The 22,777-nt window shown below is 36.0% G+C and overlaps 1 protein-coding gene across 1 annotated transcript in view; it reads right to left on the bottom strand.

The window, feature by feature from the left end:
- The window catches only part of PRKD1 (protein kinase D1), a 327,609-nt gene that overhangs the window by 39,188 nt on the left and 265,644 nt on the right, over window positions 1–22,777 (bottom strand). Inside the window, exons 5-13 of the mRNA XM_049612962.1 lie at window positions 15,907–16,117; window positions 15,651–15,728; window positions 13,321–13,525; window positions 11,511–11,634; window positions 9,782–9,859; window positions 7,787–8,066; window positions 6,687–6,739; window positions 4,364–4,436; window positions 1,934–2,040 (exon numbers count right to left, since the gene is read on the bottom strand). Of these exons, the coding sequence (XP_049468919.1) occupies window positions 1,934–2,040; window positions 4,364–4,436; window positions 6,687–6,739; window positions 7,787–8,066; window positions 9,782–9,859; window positions 11,511–11,634; window positions 13,321–13,525; window positions 15,651–15,728; window positions 15,907–16,117 (1,209 nt within the window). The remainder of the gene's footprint in view (window positions 1–1,933; window positions 2,041–4,363; window positions 4,437–6,686; window positions 6,740–7,786; window positions 8,067–9,781; window positions 9,860–11,510; window positions 11,635–13,320; window positions 13,526–15,650; window positions 15,729–15,906; window positions 16,118–22,777) is intronic.

The following is a 22,777-nucleotide window of genomic DNA, read 5'->3' as shown; positions in this document are numbered from 1 at the left end:
AATGAGCATTTCTGAGATTTCAGGCCATAATATAAGAACTGTTCCAACTCTTCATGTACTCAAGGGGCAGAATTTGACTTTCAACCTAACCAAACTTTTTTTTTTTTAGAAACCCGTAACGAAAATGTTGCCAAAGCCTGTTTATTGCAACTGAGTTGTTAATTGCATCCACTCTTTTAGAAGAGGAAATGGGAGGCAGTTTATGCTCAGGTGTATTTTATTTTTCTACCTTACTACAGAATCAGCAGCTGATAACATACAGACATGCTCAGGAGAGCCAATTATAGGTTCTAGACACAGAAAATCAGACATTCAACATTGATCTAGTCACTCTCTGCCACTGCCATAAAATGTAGAGTGACAGAGCCATGTTAACCAAGAAACTTCCCTCATGTCTGGTAAGGAAGGATAAATGTCTCTGTACACATGCCAGTCTGGATGTTGGCCTGTTGCAAAGGATCTGCCTTCAGGACACTATGTGGGAGGGGAGACGGGGACGGCAGGGGCCAGGGTTGGCAAGATGTCATTGACTAACTTTTCAGACGTCACTTACAGCTCAATGTTGCCAAGTTAAGAATTTTCTAAAAAAATCTTTTTCGGTAACTGATTAGCAAACGCCAAGCTATGAATCTATGAATTGGCATCTTCAGAGCCGTGGTTATCATCTTCCCCATGAAAACAGAGAACACTGTGGTAGTTCTCTGTGTTACATAGTTGTTCAGAAGCACAAAAACACCATCTTTAGAAATTCTTAGTCCCAGAAAAGTCTATGTTATTTTTCTATATATAGCAAGCATTATTTTTGGTTGTCCATGCACATGAACTCCTTTAGGGCAGAAGTTGCATCTTCTTCAACTTTTTATTGATGAAACTCAATAAAGTGCAGTTAAATGAAACAAGTGAAGAAATGCAATATGTTTTGCTTTGTTAGTGATGTTCAAATGAAAATTATTCAATAAAGCTATGAATTAGAAATTATGACCAGCTTGCACAACAAGTAGAGAATTATGGTGGTTATATAAAAAAATGGCCATTTATCAATGGCCTAACTGTCTAGACTGAATAGCTAGGTTGACCACATTTAGCAAACAGTTGCTCAATTTCCTTTTAGTCTGTGGAAAAAGTTTTAAAAGTTACAAAAAATTGTATATACCACATAATATGTCTGACTAACATATTCTGGCTTGAAAAAGGGATTGGGGTGCCTGGGTGGCTCAGTCGGTTAAGTGTCCAACTTCGGCTCAGGTCATGATCTTGCAGTTCATGAGTTCGAGCCCCATGTTGGACTCTGTGCTGACAGCTCACAGCCTGGAGCCTGCTTTGGATTCTGTGTCTCCCTCTCTCTCTGCCCCTCCCCTGCTTGCATGCTCTCTCTCTGTCTCTTTCTCCCTTTCAAAAATAAACAAACATTAAAAAAAAAAAAGTAAAAGGGATGACTGTTAATGAAAGGAGTTAAGGAACATGCTCAATATTAAGGGAAAGGCTTACTTTGAGAGACAAAGAGGACATTAACAATACCAAGATGATCTGAATCTCAGGCATACATTACTCATTTACTTGATATGCTGACAGTTACATACTCAATTCATACAATTATCACAGCATAACGGTGGAATGTTTATGAAGACAAGGTCATTTACAATGTGAAACAAAATGGTTCAGCATGTCCACAATGAGCAAATGCTGAAACATTATCCATTTAATGAGCATTAATAATGTATTAAAATCCAGAATTAGATACATAAAAAAGAACAAATGTTGCCCAGACTCAGGAAAGATACTACACAGGTAGTAGTTCGATGCTTGATCTGCCTTTCCAGTTATTTTAAAGTGTTCCCAAAAATCTACGCCCCAGGTATTTGGATAACTTTTCTTTGTTTTGAAGAAGTTGGAGGAATATTTTAGAGCCTCCAAAAGAAAAGCAAAGAAGTACCTGTAGAATTGCAACCTCATTACGAAGCTGGCTTTCTTGTTTGGTTGGAAATCTTAATTTGTCAATGATTTTAATAGCTACGTCTCTTCCTGTTTTACGATGTTTTCCTTTAAAATGAAAAGGGGAAATATTAGCATAATGTTACTAAATATCATATGTATTAAAGAACACCAGAATTTATAAAGATAATTTTAAGAATTACAAAAATGTTTCACTGAATAAATTAACATTTCTAATGAGCACCAACTTATATCCATCAAGATTTCATTTCTTGGCTCCATTATTCTGAATCAAATATGTACTATAAAATCAGCCACAATTTAGAACAAAAAAGTGGGACATTAAAAGCTATACCTATCAACAGCCTGATATTTTCTCACAAAAATATGTGTTTTAGAAACAGGATATTGAACTACTTAATATGGACAATATTATACCACCAGCAAAATGCTCTCCTTAAGAAAGTATAATTTTAAAGTCCTGGTAAACTAATGCACATTAAAATGGAAAGAATAAAAAGTCTTGGCTCTCACTAGCTTTGTGACCTTGAGAAATAATTTAAATTTTCTGACTTTTTGGTTCCTCATCTTCAATGGTAGGGCTGTTGTGAGCATTCGATGAAATAAGATATGTAAGGTACACACAGTACCCAGGTAATTATACACACTCACCTTCACCATCACCATCATCATCACCATCATCACATGACAGGCCTTTTCCATACATTACATCCCATTTAATTCTCACAACAAACCTTATAGGGAATCTACAGGGCACCCTCAAGCTCTTCACTTCTATACTACTATAGTGTAGTAGATACAGAATACAGTAGTAGTAAATAAATATGAACATGAAAACAGGAAGTCGACCTAATTACTCAAGTTTTTTCACATACAAACTAAACTGAGATTCAATTGTTCCAACATTTGTTGTAAATCTGGTGTTCCTCCCCGCTCTACCCCACTCTCTTCCCGTTGACTCCTTTCGGACTGCTTCCCTTCACTACCAGATTGTCTTGTTTTCACATTCTCTGCTTCCCTAACACCACTTATTCTTTGACGCACTGTGATCTCTACTCCAACTCAGCCATTTTACTTTCTACAATCTTCAAGGTCAGAGCCTTTTTTGTCTCTACTCCTCTGCTGCTATAGTACTTGACCTTTCTTCTGATAGCTGTTCTCATCTGCTTCATCCCCTGTGTGTCTAGGCTTAACTTTTCAGTTTCTTTGTGGAGGCCTCTTCCTGGGCCTGCTCTTTTAGTGTTGGGTATTACAAATTATCTGGTCTCCCTAGCTTCATTTCTTACCCCTACACTATGTGCAGTTGTGCATATTTGTTATGCTCTACTCGCAAGACTTTTCCTTTTTTGTAAGCAATTATTACAATGTAGAGCAATACTCTGTGTAGTACTGTTACACTGTTGTGCAGCAACAAAAAGCACAATGGCTGCTGACTTATGGTAGGTTTTCCATTAAAAAAATCATTTGAGCATTTTTTAAGAATCAAAATCACTTTTTTTCTTTTCTTTCTTTCTTTTTTTAAGTAAACTGCATGTCCAACGTGGGGCTCAAACTCATGACCACAAGATCAAGAGTCACATGCTCTATACCCTAAGCCAGCCAAGCACCTCTAAAATTACTTTTTAGAACAGACTATAACTTAATCAGTTTTTAACTGAAAAAGCATAATATTATACTACCATAAATAATATTGAGTGAGACACTGTGATAATTTCAGAGCACTCCCACCTCACAAAAAAGATGATTTTTTAACTGATTATATCCAGGACAGGAAGTTATGATGGCATTTTATAGGGCTGGTAAAACATTAATGTTAAATGTTTCTTAAAGCCTTGAAGAATGTAACTGAACTGGCTAGAATCTAGAACAGCAAAGGTTAAAGTAATAAATTCACCAAATAGCTTGACAATAAGAAAAAGGTAAAAATATAGTCTTTCATTTCAAAAATGTTAAAAATGATAACCTTAATGAATACGTACATTGTCAAGAATATTAGAATTAAAAAATTATTTTATCTAGTTACATGAATGGATTTCTGTAGAGTTCTCATCTAATATGCTAAAAGGAAATACTAAATAGTAATTAGTTTATAAATTATAATTTCCATGCTTCTCAATATTTTGTCTAAATAAACCAACATCTAACCAGTATTATAGATAGAGTTTGTCAATATGTAAGCAAAAGAAGTGTTTTAGGAGTAGAAAAATTTCTCTTAGAAGACAAAAATACCCATTTTTTCCCAACAGTGACTATCTTGAGAAATTTTGAAAAAGGTAAAACACAGAGATAGATATACACACAAACATATATACACACAGTGTTGTCTGTTATGTTTTTATTGGAGATACTGTTATTCTACATAAAGTAGCTAAAACTCCAAGTTAATAAAAATACTAGTGAACTAACCTACCTCCGTAAACAATTCCAAATTGCCCAGAACCCAGTACTTCATCAGGAAAAATTTGATATACTGTGCTGATGTCCTATAGGCACAAGCCCAATGAAAAACAAACATGAAGCAGTACAAAGCATTAGTCCTGATAAGTTATATAAGTCTATCATATATATCACAAAAACTATTAAATATTTTAACATAAACAATGAGATTGTAGGTGCTAGATGAACTCTGCAGTATCAATGAGTATTCAAAGCATGCTCTACAATTAACTGAATTGTAATGTTTTTTGAAAACTGTTTGGCTCTTTAATTCCTTAAATTCTTCCTCGTATAACTTAACATGTACTTAACAGATCCAGACAAACATATAAGTACAGACATACCAATAATTCAGTTTCCTCAACAAAGCATTTAATTAAATTTCTATCAAATATATAAAATAAAATTTTCATATGTATAGACATGTTAAAAAAAAAACTATTCGGCTCTTAAGCAGCATATGTTTTTCTCATGTTCAGTCAAATATGTTTCTACAGAGAAATAAGACTTAAAACTATACTATGCTACTTATTGTAAGTATTCAAAAAGGGATTTGCTTGTTGGGATGGTTATTTAGAAATCTCAGGTTAAATAATCATGGGTCCAAATCACATATCTGTGCCAGTCCTGATTCCAATCACCCTACTCTCTACGGTTAGGATGGTGAGGATGCCTCTATGGATCATCCATTCATCACACCCAGATGAATCTAAACTGAAAGGGCTGAATCACCATGGATTGGAGATAGTACAGAAGGATGACAATCCACTGTGGAATTCTCATCTGTGAGGTAACTAAACTCTTCCATTTTTATAAACCACTTCTGGAGATCACATGATCCAAATGTCTAGTCTTTTTGAAAAAAATGCTAAATAGAGCATTTTGCTTTAATCTAGGTCTTACAGTCTCCAATTTGATGACCACGCTCATGAAAACACAAACAGTACTTTTCACTTAATGTATTCCTATTCCTATTCTATCATTCTGAATTTTCTGCATATCCTCCACTCTTGTACTCTTTGTCTTTTTAGAGAAAGAGCCCTTTCACATCACTTCATATCCTATCCACTCTTATCTTTTCCTTTGTGCTCTTCCCTAGAAAACAATCATGCATTGTCTCTTTCCTGTTATCCCTTCAGAGTATCCATGGGTGGGTTCAAGGCTGTCTGGAGATAAAACAAATTAATACTACTCCAGTATTTCAAGTCCAAGCCACTCCATCTTTTTCACATGGCTCAATGGCCCACCCCAAATTTTCAGGGGACAACAGTGGCTGAACAAAGTGGAATCACTAGACAGGTATCTAGAATTTTCCAGGAGGTTTATAGATTAACCTTTATTTCCCCAAATATTCTCTGGCTGAGCAAGAACAACAGGAACCTGCAAGTGTCTAGAAGTGTACTTCAGGACTGACAGCATAAGAATACTATGAAGTTTTCCTAATTCTCTTTAATTCAACTTTGATTTCCAGTTTACTTCATGCCACCGGAACAAAGTTTGCAAAGCTATAACTAGTGATGAATAGAGTTTCACAGAGTTTATTCTTTAAAACCTAAACTCACATCAATGTAAGTTAGGCTATAAACATCATGCTTTTGGTCGTAAGTATAACAGGCAAAATACAGCAAAAGGTCTTGAGTCATAGGACAGGGTGGGAAAGGCTTGATTACATTTTGCCTGCCTGACATGACATGTATAAATGACAAAGCATAATAATGAAGCATAATAAATTATCTCATAATATGTCTATAATTTTCAAAAACTGAGTTGAAAGGATGGAGTTATGTGGAGCAGCTGATGAGGGTGTTAGAATATGGACTATACGTTCTGAATTATGGAGTTTTCTGAGGTCTCCTTGCTGCATACAAGTGACTCTAAAAGCATTTCCAATGCCTTGCCCTATGACAGCGCTCCTAGGTGGCAATCAAGGAATGAGGATAAGGGCATATTTAAGCTACTCATGCAACTCAAAGAATTTATTTTGTTTGGTATTGTGTTATATCAACCATTAAAATTCTAATACCAAGAAGGGCAAATGTGGGAAAAATCAGTCACTACATTAGAATTATTCATCTGAGATGAATAATAGGTATTTAGGAAGAAGATCACTTAAAAAATCCACATAATGCAATGTTTCTAAAATCTTATGGAAGAAAAATATCCAAATAGACCCAATTTTATTTTCTAGAAAATACTGTAAAATTAAAATGCTAGATAAATAAAAATGCATTTTAAGATCCTTATTTTCCAATAAAGAATCACATTACCAAGCTTTATATTAGTAGGTATATACTCACCACATTTTCTTGAATCTGGCAATTTGATACTGAAATACTCACAGAAATCTCTCCTGGAAATACATGTTAAAAAATACACAAAGGAAGTAAGTGAAGTAATAGCAAAACAGGTAGATACATGTTTACTAATCAAGCTGAAGGGTTGTTTTTAAATCACAGCAATTAAATGTTTCTAGGAAAAGTTCATTACAATATTTCTTTCCTTTACAATTACATATTTACTCTGTACTTGGTTTTGAAAAAAAGAATATTTTGTCAGTTTAGAGTCTGAAGTCATGAAGCCTTGGGTTAAATGCTGGCTGCCTCTTCACAGCTCTGGTAAAGCTGAGACAACTTAATCTCTCTAGGGCCTGATGGCCTCACCTTGTAAAACAGGCAAATCATTAACGTCCACCTGTTTGGGTTGTTTTAGGGATCATAATAGAGACCTCCTGTAAAATCCTTAGCCATAAAATAAACATATATAATCTATTTCTATGTACACTGGGTTAGACATCAATTGAAAAGCTGTGAAAGATCAGAAGATAACATACTGTGATATGAAAAACAGGTTTTTTTCCCCCCATAGGATTTGCTATTAATAGCCATTATAAAATTTAAAATTACATATTTTTACATAGATATTCCTCTAAAATATCTTTTTAAAATTCATCCTCAACCCTTGATCATGATTGCATTTTGGTAAAATCTGTCTCATTCTACTAATGAACAGGGATTTCTTCCTGGGATACAATTTTCTAGAGCTTCCAAGTACTCTGAACACCCAGTATCCTACACAGAGTAGGACAGTTTTGAGGAAACATGTTAACTCAGATATGCAAATAGCAAGACTGGGATTCCAGATCAAACTCAAGCTGACTAGATTACTCCTTCTTTTACGACCAACAGCTCTAGGTTTCTGCTATTGCCTAATAAATATACAGGGTTTACGTGAATTTGTTCAAATTTTCATATAAAATTAAAAAAAAATAAAATAGGATCATTTAATGAAGTATCTTAGCAGCTTCCATATAGAGACCCTATGTTCACCAATAAACTAAGTCATCCCCAAAGAAGCTCTCTTTATCTGTTCTACAGACACAAAACTAGAGCATACTCACTGTGCGAGTTGGTTCCTGAACCTACAGTTGAGCCCTTGGGTATGACAGGCATGAGAGCATGCTGGATGGCCATCTCCCACATCCTGGCCACATCGACGCCAACGCCACTGGTGAGGACACTGCTATTTGGTGGTGGGCTGGAAGGATTGACCACGTTTTCTCCCACATAATATACTACATTTGCTGTAGTGATCTCAAAGCAATGAGGATTGGCCCCATTAGGAATTAAAGCTGAAGGTTTTGCTGGTTCCAGAGATAAAATTTCTGATAAGGGGATTTCCTGTGGAAGAAAGAGTGTAGTAACTGCAGTTTATCAAAAGTATGTAAACTTTCAAATAAAATTCATGCTAGGTACATGTGACAAACACAGAATACTAGTAAGCAAAATTCAAAAATACCTGTACTAGGGGAAAGTTTATCATCTCCTCTCACCAGAAAAATTCAAGTGACCTTTCTACTATGTTCATGTGGCAAGAAAATGTATGAATACAAATAATGGTTTTGAACCTGCATCAAGATCTAAGAATATAAAAGATTGACTTTTATACCTATGAGGTAGAATCACAACACTTTTGAAATGCATTTGGATATGCATGGCTGTTTTTAAGCTTTGACTATCCTTTAAGGCACTAAAATGCATCATATAATTTAATTCAATAGATGTTAATATCATAATATTGCCAAATGAACAGTTTTAGTGAGGAAGGCCTCAGAGATTGATTTTAAAAGTAGTTGCTTGGGGCGCCTGGGTGGCTTGGTCGGTTAAGCGTCCTACTTCGGCTCAGGTCATGATCTCACGGTCCGTGGGTTCGAGCCCCGCATCGGGCTCTGTGCTGACAGCTCAGAACCTGGAGCCTGTTTCAGATTCTGTGTCTCCCTCTCTCTCTGCCCCTCCCCTGTTCATGCTCTGTCTCTCCCTGTCTCAAAAATAAATAAACGTTAAAAAAAAAATTAAAAAAAAAAAAAAAGTAGTTGCTTTTAGGGGCACCTGGGTGGCTCAGTCAGTTGAGCGTCTGACTTCAGCTCAGGTCATGATCTTGTGGTTCGTGAGTTCGAGCCCTGCGTCGGGCTCTGTGCTGACAGCTCGGAGCCTGAAGCCTGCTTCAGATTCTGTGTCTCCCTCTCTCTCTGCCCCTCCCCTGCTCATATTCTGTCTCTCTCTCTCAAAAATAAATAAACATTAAAAAAATTTTTAAGTAGTTGCTTTTCAGACAATTTGACATTAAAAAATTAATCACCACATTGTCTTCCCAGAGGTATGGAATGACTAAGGAATAATGACTTTTAAAATAAATTTTTAATTTAAAATGTAATGAGGTTTCCTTTTTGTGTGAGAGCTGTGGACAGTGGACACAGAGAGGCCCGTCAACTATGGCTGAGTCCGCATGAAGTTTGAAGGAGCAAGTATATACTGTTTTCACTATGAACTTCTTTCAGAGGCACCTTCTACTGGGTGATACATGTGTGACATCTGTATTATTTCATGTGGGGAGACAAAATGAAAACTGCTGCCAAATGTTTCTCTAGAGGAAAGTGCTCTTTATGAATATCAGCAAAGTATGAAGACATCACATGATGTTTCTTAACCCTCCTGGCAATGTGCTGTGAGGCTATTTATGAAAAAAAAAAAAAAAAAAGCAAAAAATGCTGGATAGAATGGATTTCAAGAATTTTCTTGTCACTTATCTCCCAGGCCTTGAATTTTCTAGTTAAAATATACATATCTAACATATTCAGTTAAGATTCCTTTTCCCCACCACCATCCAATAGGGCCAGAAGCACTCCACAGGGAAATTTGAAACTCACAGATGACTAACTTGGGGACACAATCTGATTCTCCCCAAATCTGCAAATGTCAGAAAAAAAAATATCTATTGGAGCAAGCACAAAATAGTCATGTCTGCTAGATGTATTTCGTATTCCTGATACCCTAACATTCTCATGAGAAGACAAGAGGGGGCAGAAGACTCCAATCAGGGAAAAAGCCACCCTTACCTTATAGTACCTGCTTCCTGTGTCATTTTGAAAGAGGGTAATACATTTGCTATCCAGTCTCCAATAGTGTCGTTTCCGCTGAAACAGAGGTAAGATTCAGGATCATTAAAAAATTTTTAAAATACTTACAGATTATAAAATAATACCCAAGATTGATAAAAACATAAACATTTTCCCAATGGGGAGATAAGATCTGGTGGTGGAAAATTCATGGGCTATGGACCAGGAAGATTCACACTTAATTTTAGATTATAGAAGATGACTATTCAGTAAATGTGTGATACGTTTCTGCATCTATATCAGAAGGTTAGGAATAATAAAGGAGGTAATATATTAGCACCCAGTGCAGTGTCTGACACTTAGTACATGCATAGTAAATAATTCTATTTTAAAATTTATTTGACTACTTATAGAGCTAGATGTGGATTTGTAGTTTGTAATGAAATTAAAAGTGTTAAATATAAGAGCTATAATAAGAGATAATGAGATGTAATATTTATGTATACTCATTATTTCAGAACATAAGGAATGCCATGCTGATCCAGTCAAATATTTTGGCTTCCATTAGAAATGGAAGAATTCTGAATATTACAGAATAACTAAAGAATATTTTGGAGGATGTCAAGTCTGATTCCATGATATCAATTTAACTAAATCAGGGGAATGCATCAAACTCTACCTTGTCTAAACATCACAACAGATCTAAACTTCTATGATTTGGTGATTAGGTTCTTGTTGAGTCTAGGTATATGTTCCACGATTTTAGGGTATGTATGTGTGTGCATGTGTATCTGTGTATTCATCTTTTTAGACCAAAAAGCCCTAGCAGTGTTCTTGGTCTCATCCACAACTAACCTTAGACCAGTCAAATATACTAGATATATTTTAAATACTGTATACCATGTCTAGGAAGAACTAAAAGATGATATTCAGTTGGATCCCACAATAAGTCATGTAAATCTCTCTCCAGAAGAAAATACTGATATTACAGATAGTGTAATTAGGTTATGGTTGTCTATTTGTTAAAAGAAAAAATGGAGATCCTATAGATAGGAGGTGAGGAATAACCACCTATCTTACTACCAGTAAGTGAGAAAGATGCTTATCACCAAATGTTACTTAGTTCTACAAAAATGAAGATCAATTTTTTTCTCTCTTACACACATGCACAATCTCATTTGCCACCTACTAGGAGAATCTGGAGTAGTGAACACCTCAGACTACATTTAAAAAAATTAAAATATGTTGTCCTTTATCTAAAACAGTATAGGATCACTATATTCCCGAATAGGTTAGTTGTTAAGTGAACACTTAACTAAGGATTTGAAAAGTATATGAATTATCATAGTTTTTTTCTCTCCCTAAAATGCAGTGTTTTTTTCCTTCAAATTCTGAATCCCAGAGGAGCATTGAGAAAGCACATATTGTCGTTTTCATTACTGCTATAAAATGACAGGTATTCATTCAAGTAGTTTGGAGATCATCTCAAGTAATAGAGGTCAATGATTTTGTTTCCCTGAGACTGCTGCCTATGTTTTTTTCTAGCTCAGTTGCTTGCTCAACTATATCTGACACCTAGAGAATGTTAATGTGTTCTATCTGATCCTATGCCATGCCTGAGCAGAGGTTTGTTCCTGGTAACTCCCATCCCATAGTCTCGACAAGGCATTAGCAATTCTTCAAATCGAAGCTAGTAAGCAGAGAGTGCATTGCTGGCTGTGGATCTTACCAGTGTGTCTTTGCTGGTATAGTGGACCATCCAGCCTTCTTTCATCACTGTGCTGCTTTTCCTCTTTGTGTGTTTGACAGACTGCACGACTCTCATGAGCGGGATATTGTTGCTTGTCGATGGACTTGAAAAGTCAAAATATTTTGGGAGAGAAATGCTTTCAGATACAGATCTTTTCCTGCATAAAACCTTATTTCAGCTATTGCAGAATGAAAGTCAAAAAACATTCATATCGCATTTTTGGTGAAATGTACTGTCAGAATATCATGGTTCAGAATCTGGATTACTCTGAGTGATAGGCACTTTACATGTATACTTTAAAAATTCTGGGGCGCCTGGGTGGCTCAGTCGGTTGAGTGCCGACTTCGGCTCAGGTCATGATCTCGCAGTCCGTGAGTTCGAGCCCCGCATCAGGCCCCTGTGCTGACAGCTCAGAGCCCGGAGCCTGTTTCAGATTCTGTGTCTCCCTCTCTCTGACCCTCCCCCATTCATGCTCTGTCTCTCTCTGTCTCAAAAATAAATAAGCGTTAAAAAAATAAATAAAAAAAAATAAAAATTCTGAGGCAGGATAATAATCACCTTAGTCTTTAGGTTGAACTGCATGGTGTTAAGTTTTCAGGTAAACATTAGATTACTGTCTTACTGTACTGAGGCCACAGTATTCAGAACCACACATAAAAGTTTATTTGCTTACTTATTACATATTACAGTCAAAATATTAATTGTGCATAATATCATTTAACATGAATTTGAGTCTGGATAATTTCATAAAAAGTAGAATCTGCTGTTTAAACTCTCTTTTAAATATTTATCATTCATGGAATTATGCTGATCCTTCATCGCTTTCTTTGCCTGTCTGGTCTGTCTCTTCCTGTCTTCTTCTCTACCCCCATGCATAAATGCAAGCACCTTTCCGAATATTCTCCCCATTTTGATACTACAGAAATAAATGTATACCTTCAAAGACAGTTGGGTCATAAGGCTGACATTTTCCAGTAGTTAAAAAATATTTCTTATGCCATTCATTGAAAAAATCTAATTATTTTATTGCTCTACTCCCATGAGCAATTCCAGATTGTCAATAAATATGGCATTTATAAAATGGATACAAAATTCTGAATACATTTTATAATATAAATCAGAGGCTGAGAAACTTTTGCTGTGAAAGACCAGGTATAAACATTTTTAAGTTCTGCAGAATACTTAACTCTGCCATTGTAGTACAAAAGCTGCCATCGACAATATGGTCATGCCTATGTTCCAATAAAACTTCATTTCAAAATAGGCAGCAGCCTGATTGGCCACAGTGTGCTGATCCCTGATATCAAAAATGGGGATTATCTAATAATCAAGAAGTATAGATTATTAAATCCCAAATATAAAATGTTACATACTTCTGAGGTAAGACAGTAACACAGTAAGATGTAGACATATGTGATATTTGTATTAGGGGTCAGCTTTAAGGCAGATGGTGTCTGTTGAGGTTGGCCCCCGATTTTTGCAGGCCCACACAATGAGCGCTGAATAAACAGTAATTTAGTAGTAAACCTGTGGATGGCAAACATGAGTACCTCTCACATGCAAAAGGAAAGGGATCATAGAAAGAAGCAATGCTAGGAAGAGGATGCAAACTATACTGCTCCAAGGCAATCTGACCTCCTCACTCCACCAGCTCTCCTCTACAGTTCAGAGAGCATTCATAAGCAAATCAAGCAAACACTTGAAATTTCTTTTTCGATAGATTAAAATATCAAAGTGTCCTAAAAAGTAAATCCCCCTATTGGACTGAAACCGGGAGTACAGCCCTTACCTGATAGTTCTGTTGGACTCCTCTGGGTCTGGGTCTGGGTCCTGCATTTCCCCGCTGTCATTCTGACACTCTGCCATCACCACCTCGGTGTCTTGAACCATTGCTTCTTCCATGTCGTCCATGAGCCCACTGTTCCTTTCACTGTCATTGTCATCACTCCCTTCTTCCATGACCACATCAGACTCTGCCCCAGGGCTAAGCAAATCTGAAAAATTGTTTTGCACCCATGGTGATAAACCTGAAATCCTAGTCGGGGTTACGGGAGTTAGGCAATCCTACAACATATCAATTGGAAGCCCTAAAAAATACTTATTTCAAGAATTTATCTTCTCTTTCCCTTTCCTTTTTTTATTTCATAAGTATCTGAACTTATCAGAGGATGAATATATAATTTTACACGCAGATGTTTCTTTTTCATGCCCCTAAGCCTAAAAAGATGAAAAGTTATGGAGAGCCTTGGCAGGAAGCCAAGGGTGGGATAGAAGCAAACTTCTAGGAAGCAAAGTGATACCAGGAACAAGGGAAGAGGAAACTGATGTATTTCAGTAGCACAGCCCTTGTGGGAAAAAGAGATATATGCAAAGATGAGGGAAACTTTCACATCCAAGACTGGGGGTCATTGATTCTTGCTATTCTAGTAACTTGAAGTCATGGATTCCAATACATTAAATTGGCCATATAAGCAGCAGCTTTTAAATACTTAAGATATTTGATATTTGAAGTAATAATGAATCATGTAATTATGCATTTGATGGTAATGCAACAAATTATAATGACAACTGACCCTTGAACAACATGGATTTGAACTCTGCGGGTCTACTTATACACAGATTTTTTTCATCAATATAGTACTATAAATGTATTTTTTCTTCCTTATGATTTTCTTAATAACATATTTTTCTCTTGCTTACTTTATTGTAAGAATATAGTATATAATACATATAAATACAAAATATGTGTTAATCAACTATGCTATCATTAATAGGCTTCTGGTCAACAGTAGGCTATTAGTTAAGTTTTTGGGGAGTCAAAAGTTATAGTCACGTTTTTGACTGCATGCAGGGGGTCAGTTCAAGGGTCAACTGTACTTACTAATGCAGAGTACTTATTTTAAAATTGGAAAATAGACTGATCAGGGACCTTTCTTAGCCTGCCAAGCTTGAAAAATTCACATTTTACTAGATTTTTCTGACTGTATGGGAAAATGCAATTTCAAAGTAATCCACAGTATCAAAAACTGCACTGTTTCCCCTTAGTTCCAGTTATCAAGCACATACTGACATTTCCTGGGCCTGAACAAAGTGAATTCTACATGCCACAGAAAGTAGGAAGATTGCCAAGCTTTCCATTTTGGCAGCTAATTCATAAATCTCCAAGGCAGAAACTAGCATAGGAATGCTTTCGAGAGACTTCCCCTCTTCTTCTTCTAGATATATATTTCTTCTAGAGAAGAAAATTCTGGAGCAAATATAACCATTTATTCTTCAGAGTTTTATCAACAAAAATGCTCAATTGTTTCTCTGGTCTTCTGTCACCATTTTTTCCCCAGAGGAATCATAAAACTGATACTAGACTGAAGGTATAAAGCAGTCCACTATCTACAGAAAAAGTTATCCTGGGGTACTAAGTCAAATATTTGCTAAGGCTGCATTAGAAAGACTACCTGGGGAGAAAATGTAAGCTGTTCCTTTAGGATGTGGTATTTTTCTTAAGGTGTCCTTCAAAGTTAATTTATGACATTAGGATTTCCCCAATAGTCCCAACTATAAAACACAATATATATTTTCAATTAGCTGAATTAAAGTTCTTTGTATTATTATTAAAGATTCAAGTTTACAAGAACACACATAATGGAATTAACTGAGTGGAGGAAGGGATGATTATTTCCTGATGGTCAGTCTCTGATTCTTCCCTCCCTTGACAGACAGGGAAGAAAAATTAATCTCCATCTCAATGCTTGGAATTAAAAGGACAGAGAAAAAGAGACTGAGAGCTATAACTTGCAGGCATTCCAACATTTTCCACATTTTTGAACAAACTAGGACAAGAGTATTAAAAAGAGAGCTGAGAAAGAAACTGTAGACATCCAAGTTTTCAGTACTAGCTGTGCACTGCATAAAAATCAAGCAAAGCTCTTTGGTTTTTGTTTTCTTTTTTATCAAAACTCAATGATGAGTGCTTTTCTACAGTAAAACAGGACAAACTGAGCCCATAATTTACTTTCGGCTGGGTCACAAGTATCTGAACAGAAAAAAGAAGAAATACAGCTAAGTCATCACGGACACACTCCTGAACAGGAAAGAAGCACAGCGTGACTGATTTTTACCTACCTCCATTAATGGTCACTTCGCCGAGGCAGTTGTTTGGTACTTTGGATGCACAACGTTTGTGACAGTTGAATCTGCAGTCTGATCATAAAGATTTTAAAAGAAAACAAAAACATAGAATTGATAAAAAAGAAAAGTTGTAAAAAACAAAAACAAAACAAAACAAACAAAAAAAACCAGTGCCTTCAAATGGCTGAGGATTAATTTCCGGATCAAAGTTTGGCTGGTGACAAATATTTGGTGGCAAGATCATCCTTACCTTTGCATTGCAGGCCCTGCCTAAAAAGCCCCTTGAGAAGCTTCTTGCAGTACTGGCACACTGTGGGCCTGGTGTAGGAGTGGATGACGAATGTGTGTGGCACTTTCACTTTAGACATCAAAATCTTGTCGAGCTGAATTGGTCGTCCAATATATGACTGAGAATTTGACCTCTTTTCTCGACCAATAAATGACTCTGATGGTGACTTTTGCTATATGTTTGAAATACAATAAAGGATAATAATATGTAAGAGATGACTTGATATAAAACACACACACACACACACACACACACACACACACACACATACACACACACACACATATTTTTTTTTAAGTAGGTTTCATGCCCAGTACAGAGTCCAACATGGAGCCCAATACAGGGCTCAAACTCACGACCCTGAGATCAAGACCTGAGCTGAGACAAGAGTCAGACACTTAACCAACTGAGCCACCTAGGCACCCCTAAAAGTATATATGTTTTTAATTGCATTTGGCCTTACTATTTAGCAGTTTGATCCATAAGAAAATGAGAGTAATAAATTAAAACTGTGTTTCTGTTATTTAATGTAATTTATACCTCCTTTATTTCTCTCATTTGACCTACCTTATTTTTAAAAATCTAAAAAGAAGAGAACTAGAGATCAGAATATTTGAACCTGATTTGTAGGAGTTAGAAAGTATTTTTGGCTTTAAAAAAGTAATGTAATTAGTTGTAATACAGAAGTATAAAATTGAAAGCAAATAAAAAATTGTTTTTAACCCCACTACACATGTTATTTGATGGAAATTTTCTAAAGTATTAAAAAAGGCAAGCAGTTCAGCAAGGTAGAAGATAACAAGTAAATCCCATCTGTCTGCCCTACATAGTACATCACCTGAAAAGTGGTTACAGCTCCTTTGGGTTCCCTCAAAGAAAAAAATAAATATGGCTTTATGTTATTCTTCAACAGTATAAAAGTGAAGGGCTAAAATTATGCTATCATTTTTACAACTGAAAAACAAATAAACTAGTGGACTATATGAGCCACACAAATACGGGTGTTTCTTTATAAGGATATCTCTGTGCACTCTTGTCTCCATTTTAAAATTATTTAATTAGCCCAGTACATAGATTTTTTTTAATTAAATGAATTAAAATTAACTGTGTCTTCTGTTTTTGGACAATTTCATATAGCTCTTGATATCATGGAAATGTTCTTGGGAATCATCAGAATAAATGTACTTTGAAATCATCAGAATAAAGGAGGAATTGAATTACTTTTTAATAGTTTTATTGTAATTATACATCTCATTTATTAAGCTCCTACCTTTAGTAATCATTGTGTGAGGAACCTTACAAGATAGGGTTTATTATCAAAAGTTCAGCCATCTAAGCTCATAAAGTTGAAGTATATCCTCTTGAGTCAAAGGCTAGTGAAAGTCAAAACATGAACCTATATTTGTTTGCCTCCAGAGCCCTTATATTATCACCTCAGTCAGTGCCAGGTTTGGAATGATTACTGACAAGATGAGAAAGAAATCTTATTTACATACAATTTCTAACCATTTCAATGACTATTGGCACCAAAAGGTAACACCATTTATTACCAAATGGAGAAATTTTTTTTTTTTCAACGTTTTTTTATTTATTTTTGGGACAGAGAGAGACAGAGCATGAACGGCGGAGGGGCAGAGAGAGAGGGAGACACAGAATCGGAAACAGGCTCCAGGCTCCGAGCCATCAGCCCAGAGCCTGACGCGGGGCTCGAACTCACGGACCGCGAGATCGTGACCTGGCTGAAGTCGGACGCTTAACCGACTGCGCCACCCAGGCGCCCCCAAATGGAGAAATTTTGATTTGCCAGTTCACTAGCTATAATCAAAAGAAATCTGAGGTGAAATTTGTCATAGGGATATTATGTCTACAGTTACATTTATAATTACAATCCCATAAAGATAAATCCCATAAAGATAACTGTAAAGGATAATTACCCTGGAAAGTTTCAACCCACACAGAGAAGTCTAGGGAGCTTAAAGATAGGCCACAGGTTTGCCAAACCAGAATCATGAACATGAATATACTGAATAAATATCTTCAATGGAACTGAAAAATAATTAAATTTATTAAATTTTCACAGGGTTAGGTCCCAGTTTTTTGTATCCTTCTTGAGTAACTGTAGCCACCAGGCCAGTTTTAAGCACAGTCTAAAATGAAAATTGATATTTTTCCATAGTTGGAAAGTTTCAACACTCAGAATAAAAGCTGACCTGACATCACACTTTCTTAGCAGACTTAAAATGTTCTCAGACTTGGGAAATCCTATGAAAAGTTGACCAAATCACTCTTCAGCTATTTTCCTTAATCTTAAGGTACCTAATTCTAGGCTGTGTTCCTAGAGTCAGTTTCACAAAGGATTATTTACTATATTGTGATGCAAATTCACTTAGAAGAGCGAGAGGCAATCTGATAAATTGAATGTTTTCTTGTTATCCAACATGGTAACATTCACTTAAACACTGCCTTAAACTAGAAGTCATTTATTTTATTACCTTCAAGGTAGGACTAAATAAGGAATTTTTAAATGTTACATGAGTTTATAGAAGAAAAGTTTGCTGTCACTATGGTCCACAGACTGTATTACACACATTATTTAGGCAATGGTGAGATTCACACAGCCACATGCGTCCTTGGCACTGAATAACATCTCACAAATTCTATAATTTATAATGTCAGAAATTAAGACTTTAACAGCACTTAAGATTTAAAAGGAATTTGAGGTTTTAATAGTATTAATAAAGAGTACCCTCCTGGTATTCATGACATTTTAAAATTAAAATCAGTTAGCATCATGACCCAGGAGCTTATGTTGTTTAATTTTACTAGATAACAAACACTCTGGGAAAGGGAGAATGGGGAGGCCTTCAGAGTTTCGTTTGTACAATTATACTCTATGTTTCTGGAGTGTACACACACACACACATATACACGCGTGCTTTTCCCTACAAGGACGCAAATCTCAGCCAAGACAAAAAAGGAAGATGGGGTCACTATCTGATAATTTTGTAAATGCTTATGAGATATTTATCCACTCTTCAACCAAAATGCAAAACAAGGCCTTTATTGATACCTAACAGATTATAAAACAAACAGAAAAACAAAAGCCTATGAAATAAAGCCATGCCCTGTAACACACATTTATCATAGTTTATGGAAATGTTTAAGAACTAACATTTCTGTAGTCTTGTTAATAATCCCTTTGAAACTATTTCTAATGATGTGAACACAAACCAAACACTCTTAAGGATTTTCAGAACACCAATACATTTTTCATTAGTAATTAATATTCAGTTACTATTTTAAGCCAAAAAATGTCATTTTAATTATTAGGTTAAGTTTTATTTGAAGGTATATAGACCGGAAAGCCATAATTACAGTATTTTGTTTGTTGCATCAAGTTACAGGGTAGGCAAGATTTAGAAATTGGTAATGGTAAAGAAAATAGATGCTTAACAAATTCTCATTGATCTAAAGCCAGCTAACTTGGTCTTTACGAGAACTTCAACATGATATGACTTCGTGGTGAGTCAAAGTAAAGGGTAATGTTGACTTAAACAACCAGGCTTTTGTGCATGTGACACGTTACCATCTAAAATAAAGAGAAATAGTATTGTTTTACTTTTTCCTTAACTTACTTCATTTTATTCTTTTTACTTATTCGTAGAATTGAAATGTGCACAGTCCCTTAGAATTTTAAATAAGATCTTTCTTTAAAGTTAACTTTAGTAAAGAGAAAATTCTTCCTTACCTATCAACACTAGTGAAGGTTTTACTAGGTAAACTAAATGGTGTTTGAATTAATTTCCACTGTTACTTGCTGTTCCAGTTTGGCAGTGTGTATTTAGTGAACCCGAGCAACCTGCTGAATGATCATTTTTTATGGGAAAAGGGAGAAAAGGTGAAATGCTCTGGAAAGGGCACAGCTACATTTTGTCTCGTTCTGCTTCACTATTGTGTTCAGAGAAAAACATGGCTCAGAACTCACAGAACAGATCTCAACTTCCCTTAATTATGGCAAGCACATGCAGGAGGGGGTACTTCTAAAAACTTAACATTTCCACATCAGCTCTTGATATTATGAACTGTTCTTTTCTAGACTGGAGGAGTTTAGATCAAGTTACAGGTGTGAAACCTTTGTGAGAGCCCCAAGATAACTGCAAAGTATGGTATTGGTGTGTGTGTGTATGGAAATGACTTGACTTGGCAAATTATACTTGATACAAAGTATAAAGACTTCATTTCTGTATTCAGTGATATATCACATCATGGACAGAAGAGAACAGGAGAGCAGAAAAATGATGAAAGCTGAGTTTTAAAGCCAGTATTAGAGATTACATAAAGGTTACAGAGATTAATTATTTTAAGTTTTGTGAGGTGCCTATAGTATTCTTATGCTAACTGTATTCATTTGAAATTACAGCCAAAGTAAAAACTGTATGTGTTGAACACCTACTTACATGGATAAAATACCCTGCTTTTCTAGAGGCTGAATTTGTTCTGTAACCTGGTATGCTAAATTAATGACTCAGCAAGTCTGGAACCTTCCCAGGAAATGACTGCTTAGATTACATTATGGAAACTCCAACTGCCAGCATGTCTTTAACATTTAACAGGACTCTGAAACCATTTCCCAACAAGGTATATTCTACTTTGCGGTTCAAAATGAGTCCCCTTCATTAGTAAAGCTGGAAAACAGAGGGTGGGAAGTTGCCTTTCCTTGTGGTTTGCTTGTTGCCATTTATGTAAAAATCAAACATAGATTTTGCAAGATAAAAGTCACTTTACAAAATGCATGGCTCAAATGAAAACCTCTGTGGTTTTAAAATATTTATATTTATTGGGGCGCCTGGGTGGCGCAGTCGGTTAAGCGTCCGACTTCAGCCAGGTCACGATCTCGCGGTCCGTGAGTTCGAGCCCCGCGTCAGGCTCTGGGCTGATGGCCCGGAGCCTGGAGCCTGTTTCCGATTCTGTGTCTCCCTCTCTCTCTGCCCCTCCCCCGTTCATGCTCTGTCTCTCTCTGTCCCAAAAATAAATAAAAACGTTTGAAAAAAAAAAATTAAAAAAAAAATATTTATATTTATTAAGTAAAATTCACTTCACAGCCTCATATTGGGAATGGATTTGGGGTGACATTAAGCTCCCCTTGAGTCAAAGAGAAACAGAAGACAACACTTTGGCATACGCATTGACATCTTTTTCTGACTTGTCTCAATCATTAGACAATAAGCTCCTAAGAGAAGGACAGTGACTTAATCATATTTGAACTCTGTTAATGGAAGAAGTGCCTGGTACATGCTAAACAATAAACATTGCTTGAACTGAACAGAATTAATGTTTTCAAGAAGTAACTGCAAGGAGATAATGGATGCGACATTTCAATAGAGATATTCAAGATACAAACTATTATGTAAGCCTCCTTTTAAATGTAATATTAACTGGGTTGTGACTTTGACATATCTGCTTTACAGGGTTTCAATTTTAAGAGAGTACAGTTGGCTAAGGAATGCTTTTCACTGCAACTGCTCTCTCTACGTGTCTGCCTGTTCCTCACCCCTGCTTGGCATATCCAATGCAAATACAAAATCTGTCAGAACTCTTCTGCTCTGGAAAGAAAGGGACAGTAAATTCCAATACTTGTACGTTGTTAAAAGCAATGCGTAGACTGTCAGTATGAGAGATGCGATGGAGAATGGTGGCCAATATAAGAAATTAGAGAGGACAGGTTCAGAATAAAAGGGATGGCCAAGCTCATGGATTAGTAATCCACGTGAGTATGTGAGCCCAGTGTTGGCTGACCTCTTAGTTTTTCAAAAACCAAGCAGAAAATCTAGTTGTTTATGAAGTAACTCTATTTCCAAGTGTTGGCAACTCTGAAAAAATTCTGAAACATTGTGCCAGCCAGTCAACTCATTTGAGGACTAAATCTCGCCCGTAGGAATTCCGAGACCTTTAAACAAGACAATGACATAAAACACCTTCTTTAACCATTATATGGGCCAAACTCTTTTCATAGCACTTTACATGCATTAATTCATTGACACTCCATGGCCACTAGTGTTATGATCCCCATTTTACAAATTAGTAAACTGAATCATAGGGAAGTTACATCATTTGCCCCTGATCACGGTCTGTCAGTAGCAGAACTATGAATTCATGTAGTCTCACTCCAGGTGATAAATAATGATTCCTCTCTCCTTAGCTCCTCCCAGTTTTCACATTCCCTGGTTTTATGCTAATAGAAGAGCAAGAAGTATTTTCTTCCCTTCACTTAAGTCACGATGGTACAATTCTTGGGGGTAAAGTGAGAATAATTAAGTAATAACATGTTCTATATGCCAAAATGCAATGCAAAAATATTGTGAATCTCTTAACCTTGACCTACAGAATATTGTGAATCTCTTAACCTTGACCTACAGAAGAGACTTTCAACCAGATTGTCTGTGCTCAGAGGATAGCATCTGAATCATACATGTTTTCTAGCACAAAATGACTAACTTAATAAACAGCTTCTATTGTATAAGCATCACTCAGTTGTCTGCCTGCTTTCTTATTCAGGTGCTGTTCTACTTAAAAGATACAAGCACAACTGTGTGAAAACAGATCCAACCAAACATTAATCCTTTATTTCAGAAGTTTTAACATCTAGTATTTTGGACTATCACTCAAAGAACTGTGCAGAATACCACCTTATGATAGTTCCTACTACTGCCATCAAGATTGATCTATTTAATTTAGCAAGTGTTTCCTGGGGCAAATCTTACCTGAAAACCCAATTCAGATGCTGCTAGACATAGAAAGGCCAGTAAATAAGTCTCTGTGCCCAGTAACTTTA

The sequence above is a fragment of the Panthera uncia genome (assembly GCF_023721935.1).
Source record: "Panthera uncia isolate 11264 chromosome B3 unlocalized genomic scaffold, Puncia_PCG_1.0 HiC_scaffold_1, whole genome shotgun sequence".
Lineage (NCBI taxonomy): Eukaryota > Metazoa > Chordata > Mammalia > Carnivora > Felidae > Panthera > Panthera uncia.
Note: the sequence above shows the minus strand (reverse complement) of the source record. Positions and strands in the feature narration are given on the sequence as shown.